This window comes from Salvia splendens, chromosome 18 (genome assembly GCF_004379255.2).
Source record: "Salvia splendens isolate huo1 chromosome 18, SspV2, whole genome shotgun sequence".
In the NCBI taxonomy this organism is placed as follows: Eukaryota; Viridiplantae; Streptophyta; class Magnoliopsida; order Lamiales; family Lamiaceae; genus Salvia; species Salvia splendens.
Genome location: NC_056049.1, coordinates 3,657,062 through 3,671,964, shown reverse-complemented (window position 1 = coordinate 3,671,964; position 14,903 = coordinate 3,657,062). Strand labels below are relative to the sequence as shown.

The 14,903-nt window shown below is 43.5% G+C and overlaps 1 protein-coding gene and 1 pseudogene across 1 annotated transcript; one reads left to right on the top strand and one right to left on the bottom strand.

Annotated features, from left to right (window-relative positions):
• Positions 1-6,174: 6,174 nt before the first annotated feature.
• LOC121777914 lies at positions 6,175-7,401 on the bottom strand (annotated as a pseudogene).
• Positions 7,402-7,795: 394 nt separating this feature from the next.
• LOC121777647 (lactoylglutathione lyase GLX1-like) lies at positions 7,796-10,589 on the top strand. Its single transcript, XM_042174964.1, has 9 exons — positions 7,796-7,955; positions 8,312-8,434; positions 8,520-8,644; positions 9,064-9,128; positions 9,240-9,452; positions 9,735-9,782; positions 9,870-9,977; positions 10,063-10,215; positions 10,348-10,589. Exons 1-9 carry the CDS (start codon positions 7,813-7,815, stop codon positions 10,396-10,398), a joined length of 1,029 nt encoding a protein of 342 aa, XP_042030898.1. The 5' UTR covers positions 7,796-7,812; the 3' UTR covers positions 10,399-10,589.
• The last annotated feature ends 4,314 nt before the right edge of the window (positions 10,590-14,903 follow it).

Below are 14,903 nucleotides of genomic sequence, written 5' to 3'. Positions count from 1 at the left end.
TTTAATTTTTTTAAAAAAAAAATTTCCGAAACACTATATATACGCGCTTTGGACGTCATTTTCATGCGCACCGCTTGTTTTAACGAGTACTCTCTCTATCTTAATTTATGTACAAGATCAACAATGAGAAATGGAGAACAACTACGAAGGTACTCCAGTGACGACCGGGTCTCAGACTCCCCTGACTCCCGGGGGAGTGTCTCATACTCCCCGGCTCCCGTGGCAGGTGGTTGGCCTCCGATGACCGGGTACTACAACATGAACCCGTGGCAGCAGATGATGCCACCGATGGCCGTCGGGGGAAGTGTGTCGGCTTGGCAAGGGGTACCGCCGATGCAACCCCCTATGCAGATGATGCCGGGGTGGCCACCCGGGATGCAACCACCGGCGCAGCAGATGATGCAACCGCCGCAGGGGACGCCCGGTTTGGAAAACGTCTATCGGCCGTCTTTTGATTTTTCCACCGGTTCTTCGCACACATCGACCCTAACGGATGCACAGTACATGCAGCATGAGACCTTCTCCTTAGAGGAGTTGGGTTTTGATATTAACGAGGTTCCAGAAACTCCCATTCAAAGCCGGGGAGTAGGACGGGGTCGGAGCGCCCCTAAGAAGAAGGGCAAGGCCAAGAAGGTCGGCGAGTCGTTGCAGCCAGATGAGGATAGTCGGGTCTGGAGGAAGTGGACGGACGCGGAGAACGTTGCGCTGGCCAAGGCGTGGGTGAGTGTATGCGATGATGCTCTCATTTCGAACAACCAGAGGATCGTTAACTTGTGGGCCAAGATAGCCGCAGCCTACAGGGCATTTTGCCCTGAAGGGAGACCGCGCACCGGGGAAGAGTGCAGGAAGTGCTGGGACCGCATCAGGTCTGGCGTCTCTCGATTTTCGGGTTTGTACGCCAACGCCCTCCGCATGCAGACCAGTGGTCAAACAGAAGAAGACTGCAGGAGGATTGCGGAGAGAGCCTACCCCGATCCGCAGGGGAAGTACTTTGAGTTCACCTACTGGAACTACTACCTTGTGCTCAACGAGCCGGAGAAATTCCGGGCAGGTGTCGACGCTGGCTGGCCAAAGAAGCAGAAACTGAACTATACCGGTGAGTATAGCGGCAGCATCGGTGGTTCCCACGACCTCCCCGAGATGGCCCAAGAGGTCCCGACCCCTCGTTCGTTCGGTCGCCGACCTCGCCCGGTTGGCCAAAGGCTGGCGCAAAGGGATGAGAGGGGGGGCACCCCGAGGTCCCAGGAGGTCCAGTCGGCATCCCCCCTCGGCAGGTCCACCGAGGAGCTCAAATTCTTCGCGCGTCAACAAACGCGCGCTCAAATGGTGAAGACGTTAGCCGACTTCCGGACGACGGTGGACCCCAAGGAGAAGGCTTATCTTCGCATATTGCTCCGGAGCATGCGTGAAGAATTGGAGGGGTTTCAGAGGGATACCGGTGGGAGTAGCCGCGGCGTTGGTGGCGACGGAAACGGCGGCGGCGACGACGAAGGGCTGGGCGACGGCGAGGAGTGATTTTTTATGTAATTTTTTATTGTACTTTTTAATTTTTGTATTTTTTAAAAAATTAATGTACTTTTTTAAAAATTATTGTACTTTTTTAAATTTTAATAGTATTATTCAATTTTCCTGTATTTGTCTCGTAAATTAAATTCTGTATGTTGCTACGATTGTAAATTAAATTATATAACTGTTATTAGTGATGTGGATAGGCTATGGGAAGGCTATGTGAGGGCTATTGGATGTCCAGTTACATGACTAGATGATATGGCAGAAGGATTTTAGTGCTGATGATGTGGCAATGAGAAGGCTATGTGAGGGCTATTGGATGTCCTCCATCATTGGAGATGCTCTTAGCATTATTCATGAATGGGAGCAGTACATAAATTTAGAAAACTATGGTAGGACATTCATAAATTTTCGATTTATTTTGATTTTATCACAAAGTTGAAATCATCAAATTTTAAGATTGATGTGAAGGCCTGAAATATGAAAAGCTGGCCTTGACTGCTGGTTTACTGTTCATGAAATTTAAACTAGAACAGCCCGACATGGCCATGTTTCGGATCGTAGTCAACAATTCTAAACTGATGGTCAATAAGCCGATTTCAGTCCACCCCACCCACCGGTTCAGAAAATAAGGACATATTATGCAGTAAAAAGTAGTACCAATTTTAGTCAATCTTAGAGCATCTCCAATAGGTTAGGACGACAAATAGCCCTCAAATCATCAGCACTACAATTCTCCTGCCACATCAGCTTGTCACATCAACTGGACATCAAATAGCCCTCACATAGCCTTCACACTACCTATCCACATCACTAATAACAATTATATAATTTAATTTACACTCGTATCAACATACGGAATTTAATTTACGAGACAAATACGGAAAATTCGAATAATAATATTAAAATTTTAAAAGTACATTAATTTTAAAAAAAAGTACAATAATTAAAAAAATTACATTTAAAAAATTACATAAATTTGCATAAAAACTAACGTCTTGCAATCCTCCGCGCCCACAACTCTTCAACTAAATCCTTTTGCAGTCGAATATGAGCCTCCGTCTGACGCATGTCGGCATGTGCTTGGAGGAGGGCTTCTTCATCGTGCGGTACCCCACCTCGTACGTTGGCGGTGGTGACGTCGTGGCTTGGACCTGCTTCATTATCGTCGGTGGCCCAATCAGTCAGTTGTACACCTTCATCTTCGACGATCATGTTGTGCAAGATAATACAGGCGTACATTATATCAGCAATGCAGTCGACATGCCACAAACGCGTTGGTCCCTTAACTGCAGCCCATCGAGCTTGAAGCACACAAAATGCGCGCTCCACGTCCTTTCGCGCCGACTCCTGCCACGTCGCAAAGTAGGCCTTCTTCGGATCTGATGCGCACCGGATCGTCTTCACAAAGACGGGCCACCTAGGGTATATCCCATCCGCCAAGTAGTAGCCCACATCATGCTGGTTGCCGTTGCCGCATCGTGCCTGAAGCGGAAATACATATATCGCTGCTCCAATGCGTTAACAATACGCATAAATAAGTCCCGCCTCATCCTAAAACGACGCCTGAAATGGTTGGCGTCAAAACGCGGCTCCTCTGCGAAGTAATCTGTGAACAGGCGCTGATGTGCAGCTTCATGATCACGATGCACCACTTGTCGACGGTGGACAACTGGTCATGGGCGAGGTGCCGCCGGCTGCATATAACTCTGCATCCATCGATCAACCTCACGGCTCGTATAGGCATCTAGCTCTTCATTCATCATACGCTCGTACTCATCCGCATCCCCACCACTACCACCGGCATTACTTATTTCTTAAATTGATCTTGAACAAAAAGTAAGGTAGAGAGAATACTCGTTAAAACAAGTGGTGCGAATGAAAATGAGGTTCAACGCGCGTATATATAGTGTTTTCGAAAAACAAAAAAAAAATTTAAATCCGACGCCGGTTTGGCGCCGATCCGGGACGCACAATGGCGCCCGTGAGGATCGGCGTCGGAACCGGCGTCAGCGCGGGAATCGGCATGGCGACGCCGATTTTGACGCCGATTTCGCCGACGCCGGTTCCAATGGTTCGGCGTCAAACCGGCGTCGGCGAAAAATCGGCGTCGCGGTGGTGACGCCGGTTATTGGAGATGCTCTTAATAATATCATAATTTTTTATTTTTCTCAACTATCTAATTAATTTAGATTTAAGGTCATCCACAATAGGAATAACCCAGCAATAGCTCAGCCATAGCCTAGCCACTGCTACATCATCAGCACTAAAAATCCTCCTGCCACATCATCAAAACAAGCAAATAGCCCAGCAATAGCCCAGCCATAGCCTAGCCACATAATATCCACATCACTATTAACAAATATATACAAAATGAAATAATTAACAATCACACAATATACGAAATTTAATTTACGAGACATATACGGGAAAAATTTAATAATACTATTAAAATTTAAAAAAGTACAATAATTTAAAAAAATACATTAATTTAAAAAAAATACAATAATAAAAAGGAGTGTCAATTCACTCCTCGTCTCCGTCGTCGCCGCCTCCGTCGCCGCCGCCACCACCGCCGCCGCCGCCACCGGTCTCTCTCCGTGCCGCCTCCAACTCGTCCTGCAGGCTCATGAGCAAGGTTTGAAGCACGCTCTTCTCCACGGGATCCGTCGCCACCCGCCATTCGGCCATCGTCTTGATCAACTGAGCGCGCGTTTGGGCGCGAGCGAAGAATTTGAGATCCTCGGTGGATTGGCCAAGGGGGGATGCCGACTGGACCTCCTGGGAAGCCCCGGCGTTCCCCCTCGCCTCTCGCTGAGCGCGCTTGCGCCCAATCGGGCGAGGTCGGCCACCGACCGAACACGGCGTGGGGAACTCTTGCGTCGTCTCGGGGAGGTCGTGGAAACCACCGCTGCTGCCGCTGAAATCGCCGGTGTAGTTCAGTCGTTACTTCTTCGGCCAGCCAGAGTCGACACCTACTCGGAACTTCTCGAACTCGTTCAGCACAAGATAGCAGTTCCAGTAGGTGAAGTCCTTGTATACCCCCTCCAGTGGGAAGGCTTTCTCCGCTATTCTCCTGCAGTCCTCCTCCGTTTGGCCACTGCTCATCATGCGGAGTGCGTTGGTGTACAAACCCAAAAATCGGGAGACCGCAGCCCTGATTCGGTTCCAGGCCTTTCGGCAATCCTCCTCGTTGCGTGGCCTCCCCTCCGGGCAAAATCTCTTGTAGGCTGCTGCTATCTTGCCCCACATGTTGACGATCCTCTGCTCGTTCAAAACGAGAGGATCGTCGCAAACACTCACCCACGCCTTGCAGAGCGCGACGTTCTCCTCGTCCGTCCACCTCGTCCGTACCTCCTCCTCACCCCGCTGCGACGACTCACCGACCTTCTTCTTGCCCTTCTTATTTGGGGCGCCACGCCCCCGCTCTGCCCCCCCTTGAACGAGAGTTTCCGAAGCTCCGATAGTATCAAACACCAAGTCATCTAAGGAGAAACTATCAAACCCCAAGGGCGTTTGGGTCGATGTGTGCGAAGAACCAGTCGAAAAATGGCGATAGACATCCCCCGTCATCGCCGGGGACCCCCCAGAAGTCCACTGTGTAGCCGGTACGACCCCCAGAGTCCCCTGTGTCGGCGGTACCCCCCCGGGCATCATCTGCATCCCGGGTGCCCACCCCGGTATCGCCGGAAACCCCCCCCGGCGGACTCCCCCCGTTGGGATCCCGGAAAACATCTGCTGCCACGGGTACATGTTGTAGTACCCGGGCATCTGACCCCATCCACTTCCCACGGGGATCGACGGAGTTTGTGACCCGCTACTCCCGGAACTAGGCTCGTTGTTGAGATCCATTTCCCGTTGTTGATCTTGTACATAAATTAAGATAGAGAGAGTACTCGTTAAAACAAGTGGTGCGAATGAAAATGACGAGCAAAACGCGTATATATAGTGTTTCGGAAAAAAAAAATTTTAATTTCGCGCTAGGCGGTGCGCTGGGTGATCCGGGCGCTGTGATCCGGGCGCTGCAATAGCGCCGAGCGGATCGCCCAGCGCCACGAAACCGCCCAGCGCTGCGCGGTTTCTCTCTCTATTCGTCCGCTGGGCGACTGCAATAGACAACCCAGCGAACCGCCCAGCGCCGGCGCTCGGCTGGGCGCTATTGTGGATGGTCTAAGGAAAATTTATGTATGATTCGGAAGCCGAAATACTTTTGCATAGTTCTACATTATTTCTACATTTTCTTACTAAAACTATTCTATTTTGTGAGTGAAACACTATTTTGCAAAAAAAAAATCATAAATTTTGACTTTCAATCGTTAATAATTTTTCCCAAAATCTAAATTAATTGGACAATTAAAAAAAATATCAAAATTATGATATTATTAGCTATTTTAAAAAATTGTGGATTAATCAAACTTTTGAATTATTTGGATCTTCCCTAAAAATAAACTAACAATATTACGTTTCTAGTTCAATAATTACCGCGGTCAAAATAGACTCGTGTTTATTTGAAATGAATCTTTCACAATGTGAAGTGAGATTTTATCATTGTTTACCTGAATCACAAGATACAAAAAAGAGCCTTCAAAATACCAAGACTGGTGGTGAAGCTTATGAACCATCGAAATCCATGCCCTCTCTCTCTCACAAAACATAGACAAAATTCTACTCAAGGGCATTGACAAAAGCCAGCATGGAGTCGACATCCCTCTACTCAGATGGATATTTCACCGGACGCGAAGCATGCTTCGGGAACAACAGCACCGTAGGGAAACTCCCCAGCTGCAGCTGCTTCTGCGCTAACGCTTTCTCTCCCCCCATCGCCCCTAAACTTAGCTGTTGGATATTTTAATGTAATTGGATTAACTTGATTAATCAACGTGATCATAATGAGACATCAAATAAGTTGGAAGTGTGGAGTGTACACTTATTTGAATTCATTATGACTAGACGGGGTTCGGGGGCAGCATCCCCGAGTAGCGGGGTCCAAGGGGCAGAGCCCCTGGCTAGTTCCATTAAAGTTGTTGTACAGAAAATTCATCCGAAAAAATATTTTCTGATAGTCGAAGGACTAATTTGCAATTTTAGAAACCCTTTGAAAATCGGTTAAATCCGGTTACCCAAAACGAAGAGACGCAAAGTTTCGTTTTAACCTCTTCTTATTGATCAATTTTCGGTTCAAAGAAAACATACAGAATCAACGTATAAATATCTTCGAAACCTGAATTGTATCCGATCAAATATTGGTAGAACCGCCAAATTGATTTGATCTGAAAGTGTTTCACGCCTTTCAGGATATCCAAATTGTTCACGTTTTTGTTTAAACTCCCTAACATTAGCCACCTTCACTCCTGATCCTGCAAGCTTCTCGCCCAACTCCACGTACGACTCCTCCATCACCTGGCAGAATCTGCACCACGGCGCGTACACCACCACCACCACCCAAGCCTCACTCCGCTTCTCCAGCTTCAGCAGATTCTCAATCCCACGCCTGCTCAGGCTCACCACATTGTTGCTGGAGAAGAGATCAGCGTGTGGCGTGGTTCCATTAGGGTGCACACCGCTTCTCTTCACGTGCTCCTCCTTGATGTTGCCCTTGTGCAGACCGCACTCCTTGGCCTTGGCCTCAGAGAAAATTCATGATATTTGTGGCTATTTTCCTTCTTGATAAATTGAAAATCAATCAATTTTTAGATAAACAAAAATAACTAAGAGTAGTTTTTTATTAGTAATTTTTTCCATATCCAATCTGTTGAAAAACAACATAAAATATTTATAGGAGTATTTATTTTCCAACACCAACAGTCAAAATCATGAATCAAGTCAAACTCAATTTAACAACCTTTAAAACATACTACATCATTCATTAAACATCACCTTATTCATTTCCATATCCCATCAAACACAACAATTAAATTTATATGCGAGTTCTTCTTTTACGCACTCGTTTAGTAAAAATGTTTATTTTCATTAAACGAATCACTTAAAAGAAGCGCTCGCTTATGATAGAACGAATGAATTATTACTCTTTTTGTCTTTGTGCTTTGAGTCGTTTTTGTTGAGCACAAAATTTTAAAAATTTGTTTAATGAATAAAAAGTAGCCAGATTAGATATGGTAATAAAAAGGAATAAATTAAAAAAACTTCAAATTTTTTTATAAAAAATTATATTTTATCGTATAAGAGTTGAGCCAAAACGATTTTGATGGAGAGGCAAAGCAGTGACAAATAGAAAAGCGACAGACGTTTTTGAGCCGTAGATTTGCCAGTAATTTATAAAAGGTCCACGATACATCACAGCATATGAAAACCCCACTCCAAAGCGTGATTACTGATTACACACAATATATACAGAAGAGAAGAGAAGAGAAGAGAAGAGAAGTAGGTAGAATCACTGAGCTTGTATCTAGACACTTCTTCAGCATTGTTCGCAGATCATCACTCAGGTTCGCTTCTCTCTCCACTTTCTGCTTTTTTTGCTCTGTCCGAATTTTCGGTTTTGAATCGGTGAAAGCTACTGATTTTCTCTAATCTGTACTGTTAACTTACTAATCAAGGAAAAATTACTCGATCAGTTGTAAAAGAGCTCGTCAACAATAGATTAACACAGCATTTCAGATTGTTTGGTTCAATTTGTTAAAATCGTTGACAATTTGTAAATCTCTGAACTAATGCAGCTATTTAATCGACCCATTTCTTCATTAAGGTTCATTTGTCCTGTCGATTTAGGTTTTAGGTGAAAATTGTTGGATATATTCATCAATCTTGTGAATAAATGAAGATGTATGCTTTTTACCTGCAGATCAATGGCGGAAGGAGCAGCCTCTGTTGTACCAAGTACTGAGCTATTAGAATGGCCAAAGAAGGACAAGCGTCGATTCCTGCACGCAGTGTATCGAGTAGGAGACCTCGACCGTACCATTACGTATGTATTTTTCCATACTAGATGGGCTAGTGTGCAGCTTCCTTGTATTGTTTCTCCTAGTTGCTTATTTTTGTTTCTATGCTAGGTTCTACACCGAATGTTTTGGGATGAAGCTGTTTCGGAAAAGGGATATCCCGGAAGAGAAATATGCCAACGCTTTTCTTGGGTTTGGACCTGAAGAATCTCAGTTTGTGGTTGAATTGACTTACAGTATGTTATACTACTAGCTTCAACATTTGCTCTCGTCGTTGGGTACTTATTCATGGTTTATATATGTGTTGGTACTCCTCAAACCGCTGAAATCGATGTTAATCCCTAACTTAGGTTTTTAATTTCACTATTCTTTTGCCATTTAAGGCTTGACATGAGTTCACTGTGTTTTAATCTAGAGTAAGGATGAGCGATGCGATATACTGCTGAACGTTTTGTTCATAAACATTAGTGATTTCTTCCACCTGGTCTCTTTCAGTTCTCCCTTTTAATTTTCCTGGTCTATGATCTATGTACACATAATACAGCATTTCTGCATCTTTCAAATCCATGTATTGAGTGAAACCTTTAAGCAAAATTGGTACTCTGCAAGTTTTCCACCAATATTGGCTACTTGACATTCTTCATACATCGAGCAGACTATGGAGTCGATAAGTATGACATTGGAACAGGCTTTGGGCATTTTGCGATTGCAACTCAAGATGTAAGTTCTTATCTGTTCTCTCTTCTTCTTTAACAGTTGGCATGATTATTTTTTGTTGGTTGTGTTATGCAGATCATAATGTTTTCTTCTGTTTTTATATCCATTGTCTAGGTTTACAAATTGGTTGAGGACATAAAGGCCAAGGGTGGAACTATCACTCGAGAGCCAGGCCCTGTTAAAGGTGGATCAACTGTTATTGCTTTTGCCAAGGACCCAGATGGCTACCTTTTTGAACTAATTCAACGTGGTCCCACTCCTGAACCACTCTGTCAAGTGATGCTTCGTGTGGGCAATCTTGACCGTTCTATCAAATTCTATGAAAAGGTGAACTCTTTATCTAGTCTTGATTCTTGATTTGTCAGACTGACCAATTTGCCGATTGCTGATATTGACATTGTTTATAGATTTTTAGGTGTTCTAGTTTACAGGTCTACCAAGTGGTTTCTTTTTGCTTCGCATTATGCATCTTTTGCTTTTATTTGACATAATTCCTAAGTGCAACCCTTTTAATGTACATTTAGTCGTGATGTAAGGAATTGTGTATGTGTTTCTAAACCTATAAAGTGCATTGGTACAAACACTGATATTGAGACGTGATTCATGCAGGCATTAGGAATGAGACTCTTGAAGAAAACTGACAGACCAGAGCAGAAGGTATTGGGGTTCAATTATAATCCAGATTTATATAAGCTTCTTGCATTATTGTCGTGGTTTTGATGTGGTGTCTTCTATAATTTTCAGTACACCATAGCAATGATGGGATATGCTGATGAATACGAGACAATTGCTTTGGAACTGACATACAACTATGGTGTAACTGAATATACCAAAGGGAATGCATATGCACAGGTTAGCTTGATGCTTCGTTGCTTCATCAACGTTCTACTGTGCAATCAATTTCCTTTTCTCATTATGGATGTAATCCGTGTTTCAGATTGCAATTAGCACTGATGATGTTTACAAGAGTGCCGAGGTAGTGAATGCTGTGATCCAGGAGCTTGGAGGAAAGATAACCCGACAACCTGGACCAATTCCTGGAATCAACACTAAGATCACTTCTTTCCTGGATCCTGATGGCTGGAAAACTGTAAGTTCACTGGCTATAACACATAAGATTTACGATATAAATTCAAAAAGTAGCAACATGCACCATAATCTTGCCCTCTCTTGAACATGGTTAAGCTGAGCTGATGTTGCGAATGTTTTGTATTCTATGTAGGTGTTGGTCGACAACGAAGATTTTCTGAAAGAACTCGAGGCAAATAAATAGGGAGGGCGATATCACTAAATGTTGCTATTTCCATCTCTGGTTAAATAATGTAGTCAGTCAGTCGCCCCTGTTACGGGATCGGCCGTATTAGTGTGTATGAGTACCCAGCGAACGCCCTATGGGCTCGAACCTCTGTATGATTTCCTGGTCTATACGCCAGACAGATCTATGCAGCTCGTATTTTATTACTACACTACTTTGCATTTAGGTATTGAAATTCAAAAACATGTCTAAACTGAACTGGGGCAGGATCTGCTGTAATCATACTCATTCGTTGTCCAAATCAGAATAAGTTTTGAAATGTTAATGTGATATTTTGAATATACATTAACAAAACAAGACAGCCATTTAAAACTCGGAAAAAACATAAACTTCTTGTCTTTTAAGTTATATCAGCGCATTTAAATTAGAGACTATCCCATGCGCTCTCCACTCACTGCGTGAAAACAGCAATTAACCAATTTAATTAATATAATCAACATACTTAAAACTTAATTATTCTGATTAATCTTCATTATTGACATTTAAGGGTATAGCGCATCATGCGCATCCACATAAGTGTTTTTCTTTCAAGGGCAAATTGTTGGAAAAATCACTATTAATCCTAAACTTTTAAAATAATTAATTATATTATAATTTTGATATTTATCTCAATTATTTTATTTATTTGTATTTGGTTTATAGTTGTTCTAAGGTAGTTCATCATTTCTTTCTTTTTTTCAAAACATTTTATTTTTCTCTTTTATTTTAATCTTTTTTTCTCTTTTGTAGTACTATTCTAGCTTTTGTTTTTATCTTCATTCTAATCTTTAAAACAACATTTTTTAAAATTACATGTCCAAAAGATAGGCTGAGATACACTATCTTGCAATTGCACTTTTCCATCTAAATTAATGTAATTATACTCAGTCGTGGACCATTCTAGACGTTGGCTTTTCACTCTCAAATCAAAATTGAATTTTTTTTGCAATGTTCCGACATTGAAAAGCTTTTCAGTTAAATTTGTCATTTTAATAATGGCAATTTAATGTCATAATTAAGATATGGCCACAAACCGAAAAATTATTTTAGGTGGAAACTGTCATAAATTATTTAGAGTGCTTTTATAGAATGATGTTACAGAAGACAGGTTGCATGCTTGAGTATCTAAACTGACCAATTTTGAGTAAGATTCATATCTATCGATGAAGGGTCCTTTTTCACTTTTTCTTGTAGAGAAACACATGGGTCTACTGATTCAACTAATTACTCTTACCTTTGGTTGTCCTATACGTTGAGTAATGGAAAATAGAAATTAATTATAAGGAATTTAATTTGGCAAATTAATGAAATCAATTAAAATTTCAGGTGACTTGTGATTTTAGAAATTAGGTTTGAATAATTATTAAATATTGTGTAACATGTGTTGGACTCGGTTGGCAAGAATCGAGATATGTGGGTTTTTTTTTAATTATTTTTTTTTCTGATTTTACTAACAGGAACATTTAAAGTTAATAATATGTTCAAAGAAGAATATTTGTGGTGCAGTGAATAACTCACTCCTTTCCACGTTAATAACAACGTTTTGTTTTCTACATTTATTTTTAAAAAATAAATAGTTAAAAGTGAAAAAATATAGTACAAGAGAATATTATCAATAAGTTAAAGATTCAAATTTCACTAAGCACGTATATTAAGTACTAAAATTTTCAAATGATATCCAACCGATTATCTGGAATATCCATCTAGATGCATCAGACTTGACTATTTTCAGGGAAAAAAAATTATGTCAAAAAAACTGAATAATTTTTTTTGAAATTCATATACTAGATACAAAATATTCATTCATTTTCATAATATAGAAAATACAAAGTAGCAAAAAAACTTTTTAGAACAATAAAAAATAATGATAAAATTTTTTATATCGATATGAAACGATGCTAAAAGATTTTGTAGCTCATGCAAGTAAAAGTTTTATATTTTCCAAATATAATTAATGGAATGATATAAATAAACTAGGAATATAATCTTTTATATTATTTACATAAATTTAAAAAATTTTATATTAAAATATAATAATAATGAAATATTTTGTATAATTTGTACGGTGCTGATGAAGGAGTACCTGTTACGTATCCAATAATATGGCATTAATATTATTCATATTTGTACTATAATTCACGTAACATACAAATTTTATATTGAAAATATTTATAGAACAATAAAAGGACAAAATAGAATGCTTAACTTTAAGAGCATCTCCTATGGCGCCCCTCCGGTAGGACGTCCGGTCGGACATCGGGAAGGGCGACGGGACGTCCGCCGTTGGGAGGTCGGAGGTCGGATACGGACGTCCCGTGAGGACGTCGGGTGTCCTCGGACGTCCCGGGGACGGGCGGGGTGGACGGGCGCCACTGTGGCGAAGGTCGGACGTCACGGTCGGACGTCCGATATTTGATTTTTTTTTTTTTTTAAATTCTATATATACGGCTCGTTGAACTTCATTTCATTTGCACCACTTGTGTTAACAAGTTTCTCTCTTCTTTTACTACAAATTTCATTTCTACTTAATGGAGAACAATAGAAACTCCCCGGCCACGAGCGAGTCGCAGACTCCGGCGTTTCCCATAGATCTGGAGGGAAACGTTAGCGGAAGTGCGTCAACGGTTCCGGGAATGTCGGGGATGGGTGGGATGGGTGGAATGGGTGGAATGGGTGGAATGGGTGGGATGATGTCCCCTTATATGTACAATTGGATGGGTGGTATGGGGGGTATGACCCCAAATATGATGATGCCGGGTATGGGGATGGGGGGCATGACCCCAAATATGATGGGTATGGGTGGGATGATACCGGGGATGATGCCGGGGATGATGCCCGGGATGATGCAGGGGATGATGCCGGGGATGATGCCCGGGATGATGCCTGGGGGAGGGGGTGGCAGGGGTCATGAACTAGTAGCGGACGATGTGTATCGCCCGGTGATGGATACGCTGTCTACGGATACCCCCTCCACTTATGTTCCGGAGACTCAGTTCACCGGCTTGGAAACTTTCTCTTTTGAGGAGTTGGGGCTATCTCCAATCACGGAGACTCCCGATGATGTGGGGGCAGCAGCAAGGGGCAGGGGCAGGGGCAGGGGCAGGGGCAGGGGGATGGGACGTGGCAAGGACAAGGGGAAAGCCCCGGGCTCTTCCTCTCGAACGGTGGCAGAGGAGGAGGATGAGGAAGAGACGGGAAAGAGGACGGTCTGGAGCCCGTGGGAAAACGTTGCGCTTGCAAAGGCTTGGGTGGCAATAGTCGAGGATCCCTATGTCGGTGCCAACCAGCATATTGACAGACTGTGGCATCGTATCGCTGAAGCCTACCACACACACAAACCGGCTGGGGCGAAGCGTCGCGTTCCGGAACAGTGCAGGAAACAGTGGGAGCGGTTGAGGCCTAAGCTTAGTCGATTCGCTGGTATCTACCAAAACAACCTCCGCCAGGCAAGCAGCGGTATGTCCGAGGAGGATGTCCGGAGCCGTTCCTTTTCTCAGTACCCCGACAGAGCCTTGAAGTTCAAACAATTCGACCAGTGGGAGGCCTTTCTCGTGGTCAAGGATTCCCCAAAGTTCTGTGGGGGTGTCGAATCGGGCTGGAAGCGGACGAAGATCAACGCTTCCGGTGAATACAGCAGCAGTGCTGGTTCGCACGAGCTCCCAGAAGCCGATGAGGTTTCCCCGCTACCTCAATCAGACGCTCGCCGTCGTCGTCGCCCGGTTGGGCAAAAAGCAGCGCAGCGGAGGGGTCGGGGAAGCAGCAGCGGAAGCGGGTCGTTCGAGGTCGAATCGGGGGCCCCTGCTGAATCGGAAGATTTCAACCGCCTCGCCCGCGCACAAATAACCCAAAATTATATCCGGACCATGCATAGGTGGCATGGCGCGACCGATGCGACGTACAAGAGGATGCTGAAGGAAATCATCGATGGATGTCGGCGCGATTTGGGGATGCCACCCATTGGAGATGATGGCGCCGAGATAAGCGGAGGGGACGACGGGCCTGGCACGGGCGACGGGGGCGGCACTGGTAGCGGCGATGGCACGGGCGACGAGGACAGTGCGGAGTGAGCCGGGGATGTTGGACTATGTATTTTTTTTTTCATGATTATGTATTTTTCTTTTTTTCCTAAATTTGTTTTTTTTTTAATGTTTTATGACTTTGTATGTTTGCCCTTTTCAAGTATTTCCCGTAATTTTTCCGTATTTTGCTTTCCCGTACTTTTTGTTTATGTTAAAATTAAATTATTGTGATTTTTTTAATTGCGGGATGTCCTAGTGGGAAGGGCGATGGGAAGGGCGGATATGCAGGGGATGTCCTAGTGATGTGGCAGTGGGGTGGGATGTCCTAGTGACGTGACATGAGATGTTTTTGGGATGTCCTAGTGGATGTCCGAGTGGGATGTCCGCCCACTGGAGATGCTCTTAAGTCCTCACTATTTTTTTATTCAACACCGCCAAAAGTCGAGCCCGATTGGACCTACTCAC